Source organism: Mycteria americana, chromosome 5, assembly GCF_035582795.1.
Source record: "Mycteria americana isolate JAX WOST 10 ecotype Jacksonville Zoo and Gardens chromosome 5, USCA_MyAme_1.0, whole genome shotgun sequence".
In the NCBI taxonomy this organism is placed as follows: Eukaryota; Metazoa; Chordata; class Aves; order Ciconiiformes; family Ciconiidae; genus Mycteria; species Mycteria americana.
In genome coordinates, this window is record NC_134369.1 from 7,172,057 (window position 1) to 7,195,689 (window position 23,633).

The window sequence follows — 23,633 nt, forward strand, 5'->3', positions numbered from 1 at the left end:
ACTTGCACTGACTTGTCCCTCCATGAGGTCTTCTCCTCCGTTTAAGAGCCTCGATAACACCTAGCTGAGGAATATGCCAAACAGCCTGGCTATGTGACTTTATCCAGGTTGATCTTCTCCTAATCACATTGTCCCATGGGCTGCGGAAAGTTTGTGTCTGGGGAGTGGAAGCAGCCACCTCCTCTGCATTGCCAAGGTTTTATTGTACTTTTCATTTCTGAGCTGTCATTTCATTTAATTTCCAGTAGATGCTACTCTACTCTAGATGCTCGCTGGAGCCAGTAATCGCTCCTTCCCTGAACGCCAGACTTTTACAGCAACATTTCTTTGTGTATTTTCAGAATACAGGAAAACAGTCTTTAGCCCTCAAAATTTGATCAATGGTATGAAACCGATTAATTAACAAGCAAAAAGGAAGGAGCAAGCCTACGAACCAGATCCTGTGCTATGCCTGCCCAATGAAGCCCATGGCGAAAGGCTAATACAGGACCGGATTCAATAATTTAAAGACGTTTTGGTAAACAGTGGCAAGAATATGTGAAATCACATTATACATCAGCAGTGCTGGTAAAAAGCAGGCATGGGTGTATGAGAAGCAATAATATCTTGTTGCTTTGTAGTGAAATAAGGGAAAATGGAATAAAACATCCTTTCTGGAAGAATCTTTATGTATATAAACATACAAATTTGACCACAAATAATTTAATGTTCCCATTTACAATATTGAATGTTTTTTGCACAGCTTATTTTTGACCAATTTTGACATATTTCTCTGCTTTTCTCAAAAAAAGCGTGTGGTGGAATCCTTTTCATTAAAGAAAGAGTCGTAGGTACCCTTGCAAAGTCTTTTGGGGCAAAGGACATGGTTTAGCTAGAAAAAGATTATTTCTCAGCCATTTTAACCCATGTGTCCCCTGAACGCTCTGTGCAGTGGACACAAAAGCCTGCCAGCCATTAGAAAGTATGGAAAAATCTTCTCCTAATCTGAGCTGGGCCATGCTGGAAAGAAAAGGTTAAGTTCCTTGCCCAAATTTGTATTCATGTGATTTGTAGTCACGCTTTTTACGTGTTTATGCTGGAAGTACTGGGAGGATAAAACCTGATGCCAGATATCCCACGTAAAGCAACTGTTCCATGGGAAAGGAGGGAGGACGCTTAATTTCCGTGAGAGCCCTGTCCCGATAGCAAACCCCCAGCAGGATGAAGACCAACAGCACCTGCTTGCAGACATCCCCATTCAAAACTTCACTTTTCACTGCCTCTGAGCAGTATGTGCCCTGAAACTCTTTCTCCCACCCCTGCTTTCCAGAAGGGAGACCATGCATGCTGACTAATAAAACGACACCAGAAATTCTGTGAAATTACCAAAAAGGTAAAAAATAAAATGAGGAAGTGTTGCTTCAGGCTATAATTAGCGAAATCTGCCGTGAATATGAATGAATGACGCTGAGCAAAGTTTTACCAACATTGCGTATTTCTGTGGCGACTCATCTACAAAAGTCTTCGCCTCTTTTTTTCCCCCCCCGATACTTTCAGTAAATTTTAAAATAAGTGGCAGCATTAACTTAATCTTTTATTTAGCTAATAGGAAAAGGCTGCATTAGAGCTTTCCTGGAATAAATGTAAGTGTACTTTAAACCGGACGCATAATGGCAATTCCCCATTCAGCTGGGAACTGTACGAAATACAGCTTTGTCAAATCTTGAGCTTTTATTGCAAGTGTCACATTATCTGACCTTTTTCTTAAAGCTCTAGTTACCAGAATCATGTTATTATGTGAAAATCTCAGCTTTTATTAGGGGAATAAAGGTTTCCAGCCCTGATGGCTAGAGAGAAAATGTCAATTCCAAAGGCTCCTAAAGCAAATGAGAGGTACCTGAGCATCTACTGTTAAAAAAAATAATAATAGAGCTCCAGCTCTACATTTTGGGCATCTATAAATAACCATGAGCGTTACAGATGGTGTAGCTGTGTGGGAAAACACACTACTATACACAGAGTGGGAGAAAATGGTTCAGTCATCCCGCCTTTACCTGAGCAGCCACCCTTTGGGATGCCTGCCCAAACCTGGGGATGTGCATCTCCAGGTAGCACTACATAGCTAGGCTTTAACATCATTTAATAGTGCTGGTGAACCCCGCAGAAGAGATCCAACGCTATTGAGCCAGGATTAATTCAACTGCGACAGCCTTATTTGTGCATCTGATAGCCTTTGAATCCCAGCGTTTCAGGCAAAGCTGCAACCTTGCTAGAAGATGCTGGCTTCCCTCCCCGCCCTCATCGCTGCCATTCATCACCGTCTCACCGAGTCCTGGTCCTCCCCCACCCCATTCCCAAGACAGTTTGTTTCTCATCTGAACTTTAGCTGCTCAAAAGCAATGTCAACAGCAATCACGGCGGAGGCAAGCTTTGCAAATAGGATACTGTTGCTTTGCATAAAAGATAATCTTTGTTGAACGTTTTGCGTGGGAACCTTAATTCGGCATCAGGAGAAATCTGACTACAAAAGCATCCCAGGCAGCAGAGCGTACGCGCGGCGGGCACCACGTGTCACGCTCGCAGTGTGAGCTGCAAGCGCGCGGTCCTGCGCGGTGCAGAAGCTACGCTGTGGAGTAAAGCCGCTCAGGCATCGGCTCTGCCGTTACCTGCGGGTCCTTCCCGCTGCACCCCGAGGCTGCCCGCTCCCCCGCCTATGGCCACGGGGACTTCAAACGGGGCAAACACAAGGGGAGCGGAAGAAAGGAGAGCGGATGGCTGCTGGCAGCCCCTGGGGTAGCGGCAGGTCCCCAGGCAGTGCCACCCTGGCCCTGTCCCCCGCGGCAGTGGCCCCGGAGGGCTCAGCCTCAGCCTACCCCGGCCAGACCGCCTGCGCTGCCTTCGCCTCCTCCTGACCACAACGCCGAGTGCCTTCGCGCCGAAACCAGGCCCTTCCCTTGAAAATGCTCTGTTTCCTCATTGCAACGCAGAGAAGGGAGAGGTGAGGGTTTTCTCCTTTCCTTTCAAATGAAAGATGATGGGCCAGTTTGGAAAAGAAAGGGGACGTGGCGATTCTGCCATTACTTTGCTGCGAGATCTTGAGTGAAGCCCTTAAATACTCTGTGCCGAGTTTACCCGACCATAAAACGCCCGCGGACCTCGCAGCGGTATGCTGAAAATAACTGCAATTTAAGATTCTCCAGGATAAACTGCTCAAACAGGGAAGAGCATTATGACTTATTGATGATTTCTTTGGCATTTAGTGTTTTCCACAGGCCACGGCTCAGCCAGGAAAGACGGAGGATGCCGTGGTTGCGATCTTTTTCCCTTCCATGCAAATGGTAACCTAGGTGATATGCAAACACATCTGCTTAAATCAAAGCAGAGTTGCACTCCTCACCCTGCTCGGGCACAAATAACAGCAGCAATTAGGGAGGTTCAGAAATACCATTCAGACACAGAGAGCGAAATATGAGAAGCACACAACTGCATATTTAAATGAGATAAGATTAGTAAAGAAAAGTAATCTTCTTTAAAAGGCCAGCTAATCCATTAGGAAAAACAAACAAGCACTTATTATTATTTGTTCCATTTTCATGAAAATGTTTTTAGCGCCGAAGCAATACTTCCCCTTCCACCTTCTGCGGTGTCTGTGCGAGACGTTAATTCTCAGGTGATAAATGAGAAACTGAATGAGGCTTTTCCAGAAAAATGGAAGAGATCAGACGTATGCCTCAGGTAGGCTATAATTAAGCCATCAATTACAGTATGCACCATCTAAACCCCACAGGGTTGGCTTTTCGCTCTAGAGCTGGACGCGGCATAAACAACGTCCTTTGTACCACGTCTCTGTCAGTGGTTTTAATTGATTGCTGCATTGATTAGGTGCATGCAGATGGCTGGGGGTTTTCTCTGAAAAGTTTTTGATATCCCATTATAGTGCTCACAAAAGTGGCAAGCACTTGTGGCTTACACCAGCAACATTTCAGTTGTTACTCTATGCTACCCTGATAGTTTTTTACACCCTTAGCATCCCTATAGCTGAGCTGGCTGTCGTGTGATGCTGAACGGCTGGTCAGTTTGGAGGAGACGGATGGGACCGCAGCTCTGGTGCCCTGTGTGTCCCGTACTCAATTTGGGTACGGACTGGGGTGACCTTACTAAGCAGCTCCAGAGCCAGGTAAGAAGAAACTGCAAAGCAGGCAGCGCAGGTGGCTGGCCCGTTGGGAACCCCAAATTCGGGTTTCTGAGTAAGGCAGATTGCCGAGTGTCTGAAGATCAGAAATGCTGAGTCGTTTATAGCAGTAGCAGGATTATTTTTAAAGCTCCAGTTTCTGTACGTACCTTGGACTGTCAGGAGCAGCGCGAAGCGAATGCTGTTGCACAACTGTGTATCAGGGCTTGCATTCAAAGCCAGAGCGTGGGTGGGGAGGGACTGGTTACACATCTCTAGCAGGAACCCTAAAGGATGTCATAACAGCCACATGGAGAAAACATCTGCTCATTAGCAAAGCTGCTCTGTTTCAGACACTGAGAGCGCGCAAGCACGAACAAGCCCCGAGCGCAGGCTGCTCACGTCTGAATCCCCACATCGAGCTCGCGGCCTCTGCGTTTGGCCACCCCGGCACTTCCAGCCTCTCACCAGCCCGCTGTGCTCAGCGGCATCCCCTGGCCTGCAGCTCAACGTGGTGGCTTGAGGGTTTTGTTTCTCCCCCTGGCCAGCTGCATCACCCCCGTTTCTTTTTCTCCTTCCTGCAAACACGCTCACCCAGCTACCAGCATTTTCCCCTGGGTTTAGGTTACCCGACTTTTCTTTCCAGTTGCTCCGCCTGGTCACCTCCACATGCCACATCTCAGCCTCGTCTCCCTGCGGCTGTGAGAAGCTAGGAAGGTGACTATCCACTTCCCATCCACTATTCCCATGCACTTCCCAGGCTGCGGAGATCACTCAGGCTGCTCCTTCCTGGGACAAATACTGTCCCCTCTGCCAGAAATGGCTTTGTCCTGTTTTTTTCTTCCCAGGAAGCTGTTAACAGCTCTTACCCCCTTGGTGAAGCGCAGACCTACACAGCCACCCCCCGCAAATGTCCTGCGGGCTGTCCCATGGCTGCTTCATCCATGGGGATGGGCTCTCCAGAGGTCTCTCGTGAAGGGAGAGCGGCTTTGCCCCGAGATGGCCCGTCCCTGGGGCCGGGTTTGTGCAGTGGCCCTGGCCATGGAGGAAGCCCGTCCTCACCCCGGGCTCTCCTCCAAGCGAGGAGTTAGAGAAACAACGGGAGGGAAGCGAGACTGAGGGGATGAGACCAGCAATGGTGTGATCACGAAGTAGCGCTAGTTAATTATCCACAGGGATTTTCGGATGGGTAATACCAGATCCTGGTATTTTTCCCAGCCCTTGATTACCTAGGCTCAGGAGAGTCAGACGCTCAGCCCCTCGTGTGCCCCTCACCATCTCAAAGGACTGGTGTCGATACACCCAGCTTCGGATCAGGGTCGAGCGTCTGCGGGAAATGAGCGCAGAAAGCGCTGGATCCTGGCTGAGCTGGACCCCTCCAAACACCCAGTGCAAGAGCTGTTTTGCAGTGCGTGCCCAGCTCTGTGCAGGGGAGGGCTGGATCCAGGGACCTCACCAGGGGATGTCACAACATTTGTTTGCCAGGCCAAAAAAAAAAAAAAAAAAAAAAAAAAGTCTGGAGCCCATATTTTCCGTCATTTCAAGCCTGAAGTGTACTTGAGGAATCTGAAGTCTTTGACAGCGTTTTATACTTGCAGAGGGGGATTTTATTTTGAACATCCTTTAAATACTCTGTGGGTAGGAGTATTTCCAGTTTTGGAGCGGTGCGTGTATTCTGATAAATAAAATCAGCCTACAAAGTAGACCTTTGCATCGGCAATCAATACAGCATATATCTGCACTAGTGACTCACACAGCCTGTCTTGGGTTTTGTTTAGTTATTTAATGTAGAGTTATATTTATATTACAAAATATTTATATTGTAGATATTTTAACATCAATGAACAGATATTTCGCAATACGTATTTATAGAAAGGGCAGAGTTTTGCGTCCAGTGACGTGCCGAAGTCTTCGTAAATAGGTTTTTCAAAACTAAAAAAGTTTTTGGCATCATATATTGCTCATCTCAAAGGAAAGAAAACTGTAGGTCAGAAGTAAGGTGGTAGTAGTTGAAAGAAACACTTTTCTTAATGTTTAGTCAAATCCTGTTATACTTCCCAACCCAAATGGTGTCACTGGCCCAAATTCTTCTTCCAGGTACACTCGTTACGTCTAGAAGAGAAGGAATAACACTAGGTTTGCTGCCCTGTAGACCGAGCTGGCCCACAAAGAGAGATCAGCATGCCTACCACGCGAGGAGAGGAGTCAGAGTTTTATCTCTGCAACTCAAATGTTGCATTTTGAATACAAGTTCTTGCAACTCCCTAGTTACTACTCGTAGCAATCACAGCTTTGGCAAAAGGTCTTTTCTGGTTTGGTGGTGGTGGTTGTTGTTGTTGTTTTTTAATATACATGTTCAGCAGAGTCCATTTCCATCTACCCGGGCAGACACCACAGCACCAGTTATCTGAACTCGTAGAAGTCTCTCCCTGTAGGGAAGCCAAACCACAAAGGACCTCAAAACATTCAGTAGCTGCTAGAAAGGAGTAAGTTCTCCAAAACAGCATTCAGATTTTTTGCCCTGAGACTTCAGAAGGACAGATAATTAAAACTTCCTTGATGACAGAGATTTGCCAGCTTAGGCAGCACTTCATGGGAAATACAGCTTCCCGCTAGCTGCTCTCAGCGCGTCCGAGACACGCTATTTTTCAGTCCCGATTCTTTGAACTGCAATTAGTGCCTAGCCTTTTGGATCAGATGCCAAACCTTTCCCCACTCATTTGGCTCGCAGGTGCCGAAGACCCTCTTCCCCAGGACCCTCCTGCCCGCTGCGTGCCTGGCTGCCTCCCCACAAGCCCCAGCACCACGCGGGGCTGCTCGCTGGGCGCTCGCGGTCCCAACGGCTGAGCAGCAGGATGAGTGCACCCAAAGAAGCAAGCCCACAAAGCCTGAGGCGCAGCAGCCGCCCCACTGAAGCGTGGGGTTTGCTGTGCTGCCGAGGATGCAGCGCTTTGGAGGAGTTGCCTCGCGGTGCGCAAAGGTGGGATCGGAGAGAGAAAGTTCAAAATCCGTGGTGGGATGGGCATCTGCGGGGGTCACGGCATTTGGGCTGGGCTGGGATGAGGCTTGGCAAGGTCCACAGGACACCCATGCCAGCCTAACATGTGGGTGCCTCCCAGTCACCCAGCTGTGGGATGCTGGTGGAGCTCTGCATCCATATGGCTCGCAGAGGCTTCCCGTGTACGCCTTCTGGCCTCAGGATAGCTTGTGGGGGTTCGATGGTATGGGGTTAAAAAAAGTCAGTATTAAAAATCTCTCTGCACGAAGGCAGATCTGCAGTAGCCATTGAGCAGCGTGGACTCCAAGGGGAAAGGGACCCCCGTGGGGTTTGGCACGGCGCAGCGCCCGCCCGGCACAGCCAGCCGGGATGGGAGCCCTCGCCTGCCACGGCAGGTCTGGGTGACCGGTCCTCCTCCTCCTCCTCCTCCTCCTCCCACGGGAGCCGGGCTGTGGCTCTCCTCCCGGCCAAAACCATGCTTGGTTTCAGTCAGTTTTGGGGCTCCCCGGGCTGTGGGCTGGGAGAGGCCGGCCGGGCGCGGCCTGCAGCGTGGGTGCGTGTGCGCGCTGCCTCTCCCTCAGGGCGCTGGCAGGCAAAGGCAGCACCCGATGGGCTTTTAGCTGCACTCGCACACCACATGCTGAAAAAACACCCACCTCCCCTACTGCGAAGCAAGCAGTGCACCAGCTCGGAAATAATTATACTGCTCTAACGCCGACGCATCACAACACACCGCAGGACCCTAAAGGCAAGCCCTTAAGTGCCTCCTTTCTGGGGCCCAGCGATGCTTAGGGACAGACACAGCGAAACCCCCTCCTGGGTAACGACCGAAAGCTCTGGGTATGATCTGTAGCACATGAAGAGGCAGAAATAGATGGCGGCCGCAGCCCTGAAGCAGAGCAGAGGGTCTGTGCTCTGTCTGGCGGGGGATTAAAACCGCTGGGTGGAACAAGCTCATTTGCTTCAAAGCAAAGTGGGAATTCCTGGCTGGCCACACAGCTGCGGGACATCTGCCCGCGCCCGGGCCCAGGGCTGTGCGGCGAGCAACCTGCTAAAAAAAAGTATAATCAGCAACATTCAGAGCAACGACGACGACAAAGACAAAACTCAATGGGAAAGCAGAGCCAGGGAGCTCGAGTGTGCCTGAGGCCACGTGTCAAGTCTGTGGCACCGCTGAGGCACGACGGGTTTCTCATCCTTGCTCAATTCCCTAGGCAGGCTGTATCTCAAATACACGTATGTAAATCTGAAACAGACCGCTGGCCTGACTTTAATTTACCAGAAAGCCGAACTCACACAATTTAGGAGCACAAAGACCAAAGTAGCAGGAGGAAGTTGCACATGTGGTTGTTTTCAGGCCCCCAGGAGAAGGCTCTACCCCCCGTGCCCCCGCAGCAGCCTCCCAGACCAGGCGAGGTCCCACTCACTCCTCCCCCGGGGTCAGCGGTCACCAGGGCTGGAAGCCACGCAGGCGCACGCCGCGGTGGGTGCGGGTCCTCCTGCCAGCCCCGCCTGCTACGGCAGCTTTTTTCACATTACTCTGCAAGTGCGGAGATGCATTCCTGAGAAAGCCCACACCAGGTGAGACCGCTGGTCTGGGCACCCTTACGCTTGACCTCCAGCGGTGGCCGACAGCCCGTGCCCAGGATGGGGGTAGAAACCAGGCAGTTTCATAGCAATTGCCTCCCCGAATACTCCTCCACCAGTCTTCATCCCTGGGACCTCCTGAACTGAAAACTGATATTTTACAGAATGACTTTTGCTAGGTTTATTCCCTATTGATTTATTGAGCTGCTCTTCAATCCTCCCACTAAATTCAGTAAAGACTGTCCTTTTCAAAGGCAGAATTAGGCTCTGTGATTAAGGAGAAATTGTCCTATTTAAAGGAGAGAAAAATGAAAGCTCCAAGAAGGAAGATTTGCAGAGGTTTCCAGGCTTGCAGCTTTGTTCTGAAATGCTCCAACACATCACTGCGTAGGTGGTCATTTCGGTAGTCTGGCACCAGACTGTAAATTATACCGTAGTTATAGCCCTGCGTAATACCTGACACATACTTTATTAGAGATGTTGCACCAATTCTTAGAAACCGTAGATATCTATTGTGTTGTGAAGCACGTAACAGAGTATTGTGGTTCTAAAGGGGAATTTATGATGTGACCATTGAGTACATAATGGATTGCAGACCCCTAAAATCATCTCGGGCTACAGGAACGCTTTATTTCAGGATCTCCTCATACTAACTTCCTGCCTTGAAAGTTCAAGCAAGGCTTTAGATTGTCACTATTATTTTCAGTGACAGGCAGGGCTAATTAGCTTGTATAGCTATTGTTTGCAGTACTTTATCCTCGTTATTTCTCCGACTTGCCATGCAGGCAACAATTATAAAGCCGTAAGGACATGCAGAGTTATGCCTGGAATCTCTGGTTTAATTTAGAGGAGGCACAGACAAGAGCAGCACTGCTACTGCTAACCACAGATGCCTACCTGACAGATTTATGAAGAGATTTCATGTGCTCGTCTGCCTTTCCTCTGGGTCCCACGCTGCGCAAGCTGAATTTAACAGCTGGCAAATAGGGTCCTGTGGTCCCTGCGCTCGCTAGGCTTACCGGAATAAAATACCTGACTATTGAGGCCTCAATTCATACAGTCACGTGAAGACTTTTAGCTTTTTTTGGGAAGCTAAAGGTAATGCATGTTCTAAGGGAACATGCAAACCGGCGCTTTCCCTCCAATAGCCTCTTCTGAGCGTTTGCCCGAGTTTCCCCTTGGAAAACAAAGCTGCTGTTTAGCACTTCAGGTGATGAATTTCCCTTTCGCTAGACAGCTCGCTCGCAACCAGACTTCTGAAAACAGAAACGTGGCTTATTCCTCCTGAAGTGCTAAGCAGAGACTACCAGTTGTCAGAACGTAAGCATGGGGTTACTTACACCGTGTCATGCCGTGCAGTGAGCTAACAGGAACTCCTGTTTTATACCTACTACATCTCTATTCCAACATTGCGTAGCAAGGCAAGGAGAGCCAGCTGCAGGCTGCCATGCCCTGCCTTCCCAAGCAGAGGGTCCCCTTTGTCTTCCGAAGCTGCATCCCCTCTCCTGCCGTGACAGCTCTTCGGCAGAGACCTGCGCGGCTCGGAGGTATGTACCAGCAGCTATTAGTGAGACTGGATGAGCATGTCTGAACTTATATCCCCTGAAATGGGGAGGTGAGTACTCCACACCAGCACAGCTGGCAGCAAGGAGGGGAAATTTTAAAAGAAGAAAAGTGTAAGATAATATGGCCGTTGTGAATAGTTCAGCTGAAGCTGAGGGAGTCTTCCTTGTGCACCCTTCAGAATTAAATGTCCACACTATGGCATCTCTAAGACTTATATGTCAATCAAATCCAAGGGAATAGTGGCCAAAAGATGTAACCAGCTGGGAGGTGATTTGACATTAGAGGAAGTGAGCACAAGTCACCTTGTTGCTGCATCCCAGCACTGGCACAGGCGCCTTCTGGTAGCAGAGATCTGCACCTACGCCAGCACCACATCCATTTGACCACGCTCTCTGGAGCGGCGACTCCGACAGCGCAGAAAGGATCTTAGTTTACAAGGCAATGTAAATTATGTAAAAGTGATTTTTTTTTTTCTTTTTAAAATAAATGTACTCCTCTTGCTGCTGAGACAAGTGGTGTTGCTCTGCAGGTGGGCTGCGCCACATGAGGATGTCAAGGATGGCAATTTTACTTGTCTCGAGAATAAAGCAGGCCAGAGGGACAAAAAAAAAAAGTTGCTGCACAGTTTGGGCAAGAAAAGAGGTCTCTGTGTGCTCTTTGTTCAAGTAAATGTACTTCTTGTAACTAAACAGGACTCTAGGCATGCAGTTGTTGCTGCTTATTCCTGCTCCAAGAGAGCTGACTGGCGAAGGTGGGAATGTCCATCCTCCTACAAAAAGGGGCAGCAGCAGCAGCACATTAAGACGCAACTGTCCCGCATCGCATCATCTGTACTTCGCTTTTGACAAAGCTCACTAGATGTGTTCTTTTTATGTTTCTCAAAGCTCTTTTGCATACGTCCTTCCATTCAGTTTTACAGCTGTACCAATCTGTGCATGTATTATGTGTGTTTGGGTAAGAGCGGAACGTAGAACCAGGAGTGAAATGGCCTCATTGGGCCGTTTCATGGATGTAAATGACGCTGCCAACTGGCAGCGCTGACTATTTTTGTGACACAAACAGGGCCACACATATTTTATATTGTCTTTAAATAACAGATTCCCAAGACTGGCATCCAAGTATAGTGAAACTTCTATGAAGGACCACGCTGGGGTTAGAGCGAAAATGAGTCTCCCAGCAGAGTGGTCTTTAGTTAAAGGTCAGAAAAAATTATAATTGGAAACCTTATTAGTACAATTTAAAATCCTCAGTGTAGATGCCAGTTGAAGGAGTATTTAGTGCAGTAAGTACCTATGCTCTTATTTAGAGTCTGAGTAGTTTTAAAGGCTATTATAACCAACATAACACAGTAGGAGAAGATAGCTTGGTTTACGTACATGAACTGCAGCTTTAACTTGGAAATTCCAGTACTTTATAGACTTAAGCTAGACCAGATTGTTTGCTCAGGGTCTTTTTTTAATAAAGGGGAGGAGGGGATGGTATAAGGAAAGGATTATTTTAGCAAGGGGAAACATTTTCAGAGTGCAGACACATGAGATGCCATTTCTGAAAGTGCAAAACTCTGCACTCCTAGCAGGAGACATAGTCCTTCCTTGCAACCCATCCCCTTGCATATCAACTGAGAGATTACTCCTATTAAATAAATCAAATGCTTTTAGAGTTCCTGCTCTGGCATTCTTCACTGTGATACAAAGGGAGTTTATTCAGGTTCAGAGGAAGAGAAGGGAGAACATTATTTCACCTTGTGCCGATGGATAAGAGCAACACCTGCACTGGGAACTCAGGTTTCTGCTCGCTGGTATCAGCACATACAAACAACTTTCTTCTCCAGACATTTTAGCCCAGTTTTCCCAAGCCCGTTTTATTCTAGCCATCTACCTGGCCCTACTGGAAGGGCCTCAAGCCCAGTCACAGCCTTCTGCAGTGGTAAGGAGGTGCCGGTCCCCGGCGGCGGGCAGCACAGCCCACCGCAGCAGCCCCTTGCCACGGCGGGGGACTAAAGGCAAACCTACACGTGCAGATCCCGCTGGTTATGGATAGCCCCGGCCCTGCAGCTCGCTCCTTCTTCCCGCTGCCACACGGGTGCTTTGCGTAGCTGGTAGAGGCAGAAAGGAGGGATTTAGACAAGAAGCCTTGCAGCTCTGTGCCAAATCCTCCTCCTCATCCCCTAAAATCCCTGCGTGAGCAAACTGGCAACGGTTGGGCTGATGAGATCAGCGGTGTCTGCTGCGAGGCGACGCGGCCGAGGGCTCCCAGCAGCAGGGAAGTCCTCGCTGCCTGTGCAGCCCTCCCAGGCACTGGGAATTACCGGGAATTGCCACTCTCCCGTTCCCTCTGCAGGTTATTCCTACGGAGACGGGGACCTGCGGCAACAGGTGGGGTGGCTGCAATCCCATACGGAGTCAGCAACACAGCACCAGCCTGATCAACAGAGACCAACCAGCAGCACCAGTAGGTATTTTACATCTAGATAAATACACATACATATGTATGACTTCAGTCTGGACCCCCAAGAGAAGTGACCAGGTTACAGGCAGGTTTTAGAGACTCATTCTTGCACAGCAAAGCAAAAACCAGCAGCTATGCGTTGTGTGCCTCAACAGAGGGTTGGCGTAGCAAAGAGCAGCTTACCTCTGGGTGCTTTCTGCCACCATCTAACAGGATGAGATTTAAAAGACTTGATTTCCAGAAGCATCTCAAATTCCACAGGTAAATCCAAATCTTGTTTGGAAAAGTTGGACCCACTCATGCCATCTCCAGGCCTTCTTCTCCCACAGGCATCAAAAAAAGCTATCAGTTCAACTCCATTGATTTATATTGATACCACTGTCTTTCACTACCCAAAATGGTAGGAAGTGTTTAAAAAAAAAAATCCTCCCCCCCCCCCCCAAAAAAAAGGTTCAAAAAAATCTTTCCTTCTTCCAAAAACACCTCCTGCTAGAACCTTCCTAAATTGAAAATTGCATCACAAGGTGAGGCCTCGGTGCTCTTTATATTTACTCCAAACAAGTGCATCCATTCCTTTTTAATTTTAATTGTCCTGCCAGAAAGTGTCTTCTCAATGAGATCTTAATTAGGAGACGTAGGCTGTGGAAGCAGTGTATTGGATCCACCTGGGACAAATTGAAATGAATGTCCTCCCCCTCTCATTGCACTTAAATGTAGCCTTGATATTCTCGTCAAAAATCTTCTTTTACTGTTTGCTGTTGTTCTCTGGCTGAGTAATTTAAAAGTCTAGCTATATGCCTTTATTTCTGCTCCAAGTGATAAAAGTTATGGAAATATCTTTCTTTTCCCCTACAGAGCTCCCATTCAGTAGAGCGTATGGATAGATGGTTAGCTTCCCGTATCTTCCTCTGTAGTTCAAATATGTATTTTGAGGGTGCCCATTGCATTCCCTAGGCACCTATGCCATATATTTAACAGTAAAAGAAGCTAAAGCAACCTCACCCATCTCTGTCCTGTCTAGGGAAGGAGGCAGGGTCTGAGCAGAGCCAGCTCCCGCAGCCAGGAGCAGGCACATGGCGCAGTAATAACGCGGCCCCATCCTTCCATACACCAATGGTTTGAGTATCTGTTACTGCTTCCGTTAGCTTATTTTAAGACAACAATAAAGCAAACAGTGTGCACGCATGTGTGTTTAATATAAATGATAATTTGCAGAAGCACCGTTTCCTCAGTTCTTGTGGAGATGGTGCTGGCACTGGCCTCTTGAGAAATTTGCAGCAATGGAATTTTTTAAGAGTTTGGGTTTGTGCTTTTTTTTCCCCCTAAAGTTATATGAAAGTTTTCTATTAATCATGAAGATTTATTGATTGTTCTAGGGCTATGGGATAATTAAATATACAAAGGCTTGGCAGTTATAGTAGAGCATATTCTTTTAGAAATGGTTACAATATGTTAAATCCAAGGAATTCCATTCCTAGTACTCCGTGGGGTCATAAATAAGTTCAGCGCAGGGGATATAAATATACATGATACCATTTAAAAATCAGGTACATGACTGGACTATAGCTATTGAGTTTCTGTCTCACTTATTCCTTAGTTACTAAGGTTAGTAACCCCTCCTCCTCACTTCCATTACGCTCATTATTTTATGGCAGAATAAAATCATATATATGTGTCATTCATGGTTTTTTTAGTCTCACGAGGACTTACGCGCTAGAATTAAATGGAAATGCATCATTCTGCGAGTATCCCCAACTTTTATGGAAAGTAAATTCTTGCCACCCCTCCCCTCCCAATGCTAACTGCCCAGCTCTGAAACAGGGGGCTAGCTGCCCTCTGAGTGAGATTTTATTGCTAAAATAAAGTAAAAATTGTTTTAAAACAAAGAACACACATCTTTATAGTAAAACTCAAGTTTGTTTTACAATTAGAGAAAAGAGTCACAGGTCCCCCAAAAAACCCCAAGTTTTATATATATATTTTGAAAATATATTTAAAAACATAAAAAACTCTATAGTTAAACATATATTATGTTAATCAGTACACTTAAATATAGCTTAATTATATTTACAATATGACGCAGTTGCTTTTAAATTTTAATGCCAATTTCAGTTTTTCCCAAAAAACATAAAATTATATAAATATACAATAAATATTTATGTTACACAAGGTGAATAATAGAGAACAAGGCCACAGACATTAACTTACAGTTGCAAGAGTCTTTACTTTAACACAGCACTAGGCCTGCTGACATGCATGATATACCTCTGTCACGAACAGACCACAGCAAGAGTTTAATTAAGTGACAGGAAAGAAAACCACCCCCTCCCCGCCACCTCTGTTTTAACTAAAACCGCCAAGCCTGTGATCACGGATGTAGTAGGTCAGGCAGGTGAGAGCCATGGGACCGCGGTTTAATTGCCAGTTTCGCGTTACGTCGGTAGGCACAGAATGGGCGTATTACGTATGGGGAATATCGCTCTAGGTGTAGTTACAGGACACGGTTCCTCTGTAGGTTCTCAGCTCCGTCCCTTAGTCCCCCGCCCGCGTGGGCTGCCTGCCACCCTTCTGAACCGACCAGCCCACTGTGGTAATTCTGCCACAGCAGTGCCACCCTTCCCTGTGCCAGGTGAGGACTTCTGACTGAAGGATATTGCCATAATTAACTCTGGGAAATGAGGAACTTTCTCTCTGGCATGATTTATGCGTTAACACTTCTCTTTTGGAAATCCGATTTATTTGAACAGGGAATTCTTTTATTCCTGTGTCTGAATTAGATTACTGCCACGTCCTAGCTATCATTTCTTTTTCCAGTCTAGATGAATGATCTGTTATTCACTCATTAGCATCATCCTTTCCCCTTCCTAAGCAACCAGCCCTGGTTTTGAGGGGAGCCACCGTGACACCACCTCTCTGCTGCAGTTCAGGAGTACTGCTGAGCATAGCTCCTGAGCCACGTGTGGGTTATTAAATGCACAGAATTACAATACACATACAGGTCCTGGCCAGAGCGAAAGGAAATTCTCCATTACACCAACGTTCAATTTGCATGAAGAACGCTTCAGTTGAAGTTTTGAGACCTTTCAGTAAGTTTTTTTTTTTTCATTTCTGCGATCGATTGGGTAGGCTGAAGTTTGAAGTTCAGGTGGGTCAGACAACCCTCTCTCCTCCTTCACCGTCCAGCGAGCACGTGGCCCATGCCAAAGGTTTTCATTTCGCGGTCGGGATGGTTCTCCTTTGACAGTCAGTTATCCTAGGGAAGGGGAAGCCCTTCTACCCTAAGTAGAAGAAATCATTGATTTTGAAGGTGTCTCTGTTAGCTTCCAGCAGGGGTTTTACTAGTAATGACATAGACTCAGCATCAAATATACTCTTCAAAGAGAATTGTCATGGGGGATCGTATTTCAAACAAGCTTTGCCCGCTCCAGGTTTTTAATTAACTTCAACAGCAAGGCAGACTAACGCAGGTTCTGCAGCATTCAGAAGTAGTTATGTTTTGCAGTATTTTCCTCTTCGTTCAGCTGCTTTTCTTCATCTACAGGAATTACAAATATAGCATCTGCCTTCAGTGAGCTCACTAATGAGCTATTTCTGCCTCCCTGCCCACTGTAGTCAGTGCAAGTGCTATGCATCGCTCTTCGGCTCACAACCCGCCTTTTTAGAAATACTTCTGTCAGGATAGTCAGAGGGGTAGCGCAGGGCTAAATACGTCTGTCAGAACCTAAGCAACGCTAAGCCAGCTCCTCCAGTGCTTGCTCTTCACTTACTTCAAGAGAATTTTTTATGCCAGTATTTGTTTCGTGAAGTAAGGCTGACAGCAGAGGTAGAGCCACGCAAACAGAAATGCTGATTGCTTTCGACTAGAGGCAGGGCCTCTTTCTGCCTCATTCCCTAGCTCGTTCTCAGGGCTCCTTCGGGCAGGGAGGCCGCTGCAGTTTGCAGGCGACGGTTTGCAGGCCTGGGGCTGCTAGACAAGCTCTGGAGGGGAAGGCTGCGCTACCCGCAGCAGCGTACGAGGCAACTGGCAGAGGATGCACGGGACCACATTCAGAGCCGACTACGATTTGGATAGCCGCAGTCGACCCAAAACACCGTTATTCGTCCCTGAACTGGGTGAGCTACCCAGTCCCACGACCAACCTGATTTCAGATCCACTATCATCTTGCTCGACCCTTTTCTAGTGACGTTCTGGTTGTGCTTCACCAAGTCTTCTATCACAGGAAAATCACTGCTCTCAACACTCTGTCAACTATTTTCTATATGACATTTCAGTTGTATGGTAAGTGAAATATTTTAAAGATGACAACCAACATCCTTCCAGAGGGAGGAAAGGGGGAAAAAAAAAACCCAAACACAAACAAACATGGTATAAGCAATGCAGGTCTCAAAAGACAGCAAATAAAAAAAAAAAAAAAAAGATAACCCCAAAAAGCATGTTGCCATACAGTTAAATAAGTGCTGTCTTTAAGCCTGTAGTTTAACAATGTGAAGTGGAACATCACCATTCTTTTTCAGTTGCCTCTTTTTTTTTTATTTTTTTTTTTGTCAGTAGTTGGATTGCTATTGCAAACACCTTCACAACATACAAAAAACAAATTTGTTTTTAATCCAGAATAAGGTAATGATTTTTTTTTCTTTTTCAATCTGATGGGAGTTCAAAAGTAAGAGAGAAACAGTAAAACTATGACAACAGCACCTTGACATTGTTTTAATTCCAACGCTATCAGAAGTTAAAAGCAGTAAACAGATATAATACTAACAGGAATAAAGATACTTACTGTCTAAAATGTAAACGGAATGTTTTGGTTCAATTTATTTTTCTGAAAGAGGACAGTTTATCATCAATTCACAATTGAAGCAGCATGCAATTTTATTTTTTTTTTTTTTAAACTTTTTTATATTTTCAATTCTTGGCAACGGCGACAAACCACAATGTTAGAGGAATGTTATGCAGACTTTTTTGTTTGCTTGTTTTTCTTTTTTTTTTGTTGGTGGTTTTTTTTTTTTTGTTTTTTAAACTTGTGCGCAAATGACTTTTGTTCCCCTTCAGGTCATGGATATGTTCAATAAATAGATTGTGGAACCACTGTACTGTATAAACTTCAGTTATACATGCAGTCCATAAAATTATTTTTTACTGAATAATTTACCCTGTTATGTATATATACAAATAGATAATTTTGTCTCAATATAATCTATACAACACGAATCCACTATCTTCCCCTTTTAATGGTTAATGTACATACACAGGAAGTGTCTATCCTTATAAAGCGCCAGCCAACTCTCTTTTTATTATCCATGGTGAGAGCTCTCACGTAAGACTGGGTAGTTCGGCACTGGGAGTTCCAGTGCCTCTTGTCTATGCCCCTGCAGCCCTCCTTTGTGTACCCCTTGGGGTTGCATTTGGTCTCATAGAAGTATTGCTTCAGTTGGCCTTTGGGTACTGGGACTTTTTCCAGGACTGTGACAGTCGCCCCGGACATGTCCACTGCAGTCTTTTTCTCTGCTGCCGTCACCCACTCGCTCGTGCTGTCACATACGCTCAGTTCCCCGCGGCGAGCTGGGTCGGAGTGGCGCCGGACCCTCATGGACATGTTTGCAGCATCCAAGTAGTTTTTGTACTCCTCGAGCAGAAAGAGCAGCGGGGGTTCCAAAGGCACTTGACTGCTTAGCATGACTCGGGATGTGTACAAGTCTGCATCCTTGTTTTCCTCGCTGGGCTGGATGTCCTGGTCCTCATCTAGAAGCTCCTCTATGACATGTTCAAAAGTGTCCGCCAGTGATGTCAGTCCCCTTGAACCAGCACTGGGCCCATTTAGGCTCTCAAGAGTCCCATGGGTCCGAAGACCTGGGTAAGCCAAGCTGCCTTGTCCTCTTACGCTAGCTTCTTTCATCGGGGCAGCTTTCATGCAACTGAAGTATGAGATAACCATAGTAAGGAAAAGGATGGTCATCACTCTTCTCACTTGGTGGAACTGTTAAGGACAAGAACAAGAAAAAAAAAAAGATTTAACTTACAAGGGATGGAGCAATAAAAATTCACCTGAGTTGTCATGAGACATTACGCATTTTCTGCAGAGATCTGCTGCATGTAGCCGCAACTCATTACCAGTGATAAAGCATACTCTTGTACAAGGGTGTTCTTTGATTTAGGGTTTCAGATAAAGCATATGCCAAAGCTTAGGCAACACTGATACCAGCAAGTCAGAGTTCTTACGTGCCAAAGTCTTTCTGTAGTATTAAATTAGATCTACGCAGACTCCCTATTTATTGACTGATTACACCTATTTCAAGTAACAGCAAAAGCAGAACTGCTATTTAGCAATGCAACATTTCAGCAGTAAAAGGCTGCTTCGCAAGCGTGAAAGGCAAGACTTCCATTTCAAGTGCAAATGCAAATATTTGATTTTTAAGGTCTCTCTATGCCAAAAATATTTCATCATTCTATCCACAAAAAACTGAACAGCACCAGGATAAATTGCATTTGCGTTTTGAAAGCAACCTTCAAAACGCAGCAAGAGGCCATACAAATTCTGAGGTCTCAGCAGGTCAATTCCTCATCTAAAAGTAGAAGGTATGTATGCATAAATATAGAACAAGAAAATGGTCCAGGACAGTATGCTTGCTACCATACTAAATTTGAGCTGGAAAGATTGCTTGCATCATGTGAATGCCATGGAAGGGACCTGCTGGACTCCAGAGCTGATAAAGAGCTATACTGAAATGACAGTACCAGAACCACTGCACCGTACTTTCCCAGAGCCCCATACCGCCTGTTCTCAAGCAGGCAAAGCACCTATGTGAACCCAGTTAAAGCCCAGAGCTCAGCATGCAAACCAGATGCACAACCAGCCCTACTGCCATATTGAAACACAGCAGTTTGGCTGTTTCTCTCCACAGAACATTCTGCCCCAAGTTCTGGGCCATGCTTTGGGCTTATGTATGCACTTGGCTCTGTCCTCCTTGAGCATGGAGGGGTAGCACCAGGAAAGAGTGCCAGTAAGAAAACTCCTCACCAGCCTTGGAATCAGCACGACTCACTCCTATCAGCACTCCCAAGAACCTGGGCTTGTATGACTGCTCGTTCCCAAGCGCTTTGCTACGTCTCCGTAGATTGTACGTTCCTCAGGGTAGAAATCGTTTCCTCCTCAAGTGCAGAGTACACACTTTAGGTACTATTACAACAAGAACCCCCCAAATCCTGCACTGACAGAGAGCTATGCTTTCTGTCTGATCCCAAGTGCTACTACAACATCCATCACATCCAGTTGTTATTTTTCCTCCTTCCGATCCCTGCTCTCACCAGTTCTGCTTGCTAGAAAGCAATGGCATTGTTCACATTTTTGAAGCAGCAGCTAATGCTTGTTTCAGAGCTTTTGAAGTTCATTCGGAAGTACCTCATACTTGGCAGCACTCATTGGAGTAAATGCTATTTCTGTTTGCCAACAGGGTGCTATGTAAAAAGCCTTACTTCATCTCCTGCAAATATGCTGTGGGAAACTAGTACTCTTAAGACTCAAACATGGAAAGACAATCTATCATAAAACATACAAAGAAAATGAAATATGTACTAGAAAGGCAGTGCCCAAAATGTAGGCCTCAAAGTTTACTTAATGAAGTGGGGGGCTGGGGGGGGAAATGTTTGGGTTTGTGTCCATGCCCCCTCACCCCCAGCCCCCCACTAAACAAGATTTTGGCTAAGAGTCCTCTCTACCCCAGCACAACTCTTCCTTCATCCCTCCATCTCTCTTCCTGTTTAAAAGTGTTATTGTGGCATAGATTTATTAAGATTAAACAAACCTGACATCTGTGACTCACAGGAACATAGTGTTTGCTCTAACCATGCAGAACATTAATATTTTGCAGATTTTTTTCATCCTAGGATTTTTTAAAACATTCTACAGGGAGTAATAACAGATTTCTTCCTCCAAGGGGAGGAAGAGAGACACTATAGAGATGATTTACAACACAAGGAAGGTTATCAGTCTTCCTTTATCAAACAAGGAGAGACAAGGCGAGAGGGAGAAGGGGTGGTTCAGCTAGCATACAAATGCAGAGCCAGTGGAACAGGCAACAAAAAGAATAATATTCATACACTCCCTCTTCTGAGAATTGTTTTATATAAAACTTAAAAGGAAAAACACCCCAAACACCCACATCACACTATGTGACCACCAGAGCAGTGAACAGAACACAGATCTTCTGGCTCCTAATCAAGTTCCTGTTATTTTTATTAGAGTAGTGCCCAGAGGTCCCAGCCAATATCTGGACTCTGGAGGACAGACTCTGTCTGAGCACGTAGTACCCCAAAGGGCCTTCCAGTGTAAAAGAGAGAGGACACAACACAAGAGGCACCAAGACAAGCACAAAACGGAGAAGGAGAAGCTTGCACCCATCAGCCAAGTGCACCAGTGGGAGGCTGAACATTTGCTTTTCAAGTTAGGTAGGTTAACAAAGGATAGAAGGATTCCTGGACCAGGCCACATCCTTCACTATTGTCATTGGGCTGTTTACTTCTTATGATAGCAGTGAACTTGGAGGGATGTGAAATGAACAGAATAGTGGCTGTGCAACTTCGTTTGCATGGACATTTTTCTTACAAGGACGAAGACACAGGTGCAGAGAAACCTCACCAACTGACTTCAATAAGCCCTCAGCATCCTCTGCCAATGGCTGGTTGGTCACCAGATCTAACAGTACTTTATATTTCACATTAAATTCATCCTTCCTGAATCAATTTTGCCTTCCATTTAGGAAGGAAACTGCTGTCAAGCTTGATCAATTTACATCCCATCCAATGACATATGACTGCCGCTATTATCTGGGGTAGCAAGAAACAATGTACAACTAGGCTCTCAAAATCAACAACTTTAAGAGAGCCATTATCCACATAACATACTGATAACATGCAACAAAATGTGTTCCCCTAAAAGCCAACCCTCTTCCTCCCCTTTATAACCGAAGAAGAGTATGTCAAAGTAAGCTTCAGCAGCGCAGGCACATGGAGTATTGCTAGCAAGCAAACAGATCAAACATCTACTTCTTTGTAAATGAGTCCCGCACTAAGCTGAACTGTGCAAGCAGGATGTGAAAAGATTCTTCTCTCTATCTTGACAGTGACTTGAGCAATATACACAGTCGTCATCTTTGGCAGCAAAATGATATCAGATGATTTAATATGAGGAAGTAATATTTTAACACCTGGGAAATCTCTTCATTTTAGAGGCCATAGCAATTGCTCAAGATCTACTAGTTTATCATGCTGTGGCAGAATAAGATTTAAATCTCACTCAATGGGTAGAAACACACAGCCTTTCAGCTACTGTTGGACTGACTCATGAATGCAAGGTTCATCTCTTAGTTAGTGAGGCAGGACTAATATCCCAATGTAGCACCAAAAAGGTCATTGGAAACACTTTGGATGGCAGCTTCCAGTCCTTTTCCTCTGCTCCCCAGCTATCAAACCTTCATTATGTTGCGAAGAGTAAAGATACTGCCTGTCCTGTTACAATAAGTGCCTTGTAAACCCCAAACACTAACAGATTATGTACACCCTTCCGATTACGAGGAAGTCGCCATGCCACCCCGCGTGGAAATGGAACCGGGGTGGGAACATGGGAGAAAGCTGCATTTTCCTAGTTTCCCAGCATGCTACTACTGAGCAAGGTACTGCCCCTTTCCATGCTGGGCTCATCCGCCACTACGAGGCCTTGCATGGAGATGTCCCAGTACTTCTGTGTACGCCCATGCCTGATGCTATCCTGGTAGACTGAGCACCTATTTCCCATGGAGACTCATCAATGCCGAGTATTTCTTAACCGGAGCAACCTGGCTGACACAGCATGTTCTGAGGGCATCGATACAACTGAATGCCAGACAAAACAGAGCAGCCACGGCCACTTTTAGTCGGACATGCAGCTAGAAAAATACAACATAAAATCACTGATGATACAGCCTCAGTCTGTAGTCCTGTGGTGCCTCCATCCCCTCCCTTCTCAGCTGTAGGAGGTTCAGGTTTCTACTCCCCACCTTCCAGGAATGACAACTAAAGGCTGCAGCTTTTGCACTCCTCCTGTTCAGCTATGTCACTAGGCATAAGAGATCAAAGACTTCTCTAGGAGAGGAAATTTGCATTCAATTGCTGTCCCATACACTGTTGTATACACTTACTAACTTGTATAAAATAGATATAAGCTCTTTAAAATAGATGTATGCTGGCCTCCTTGAGACCTAGCCTTAAGCTACTCCCTCAGGTCACACAAGACATCTCTGTCAAAACAGCATTTGAGACTGGTTTCCTGAACGACATCCATTCTCATGGCTGCAAGAACATCTCTCCTTCTCTTATGCAGCATAGCAAAGCTGAAGCAATGAAAAGAGGTCACCCACCATGGACCAGATCTCAGGAAGACGTGACCTAGTTTGTACTTCAATAAAGTCCATACAATTACAGCTAGAATAAGGGCACATAACTGTGGCAGTCGTGTCCACTAATGGGAAGGAGGCTCGTTAAATGAAGGTCATGTCAATTATCTACAGCTAGTTTACATATGCGGTCAATTATCTAGCTGTACTATTTATTTCAGTATTTGTATTTAATGAGGATTCACCAGTTAATCGTTTTATTGCACTACTTTTAGTTATTTTAAGCAGAAATGTAGTAGCTTAACAGGTTGTATTTCCAGCAGAGAGACCTGAGGAACAGCTGTGAACATGTACTTGCTTTTCTGCATCCTGATATGTGCTATGAAAGTTGAAATAACTTTCAGTAGTGAATAGATTCATAATGCTTTAATCTCCAGAAAGGAGTGTGCGGTGGAAGATAAAATTAGCAGCAAGAAGACATTCATTTTCTGCCTTGCCATTTTCTAAGACCTTTATACA

General features: G+C 45.9%; 1 protein-coding gene across 5 annotated transcripts in view; it reads right to left on the reverse strand.

Moving 5' to 3' along the window:
- Window positions 1–15,849: 15,849 nt before the first annotated feature.
- Window positions 15,850–23,633, reverse strand: part of BDNF (brain derived neurotrophic factor) — a 40,906-nt gene continuing 33,122 nt past the window's right edge. For all 5 annotated transcript variants that reach the window (XM_075502038.1, XM_075502035.1, XM_075502036.1 and 2 more), the window contains one exon: window positions 15,850–18,724. In XM_075502038.1, coding sequence (XP_075358153.1) covers window positions 17,963–18,703 — 741 coding nt within the window. In that variant the 5' untranslated portion in view covers window positions 18,704–18,724 and the 3' untranslated portion in view covers window positions 15,850–17,962. The remainder of the gene's footprint in view (window positions 18,725–23,633) is intronic.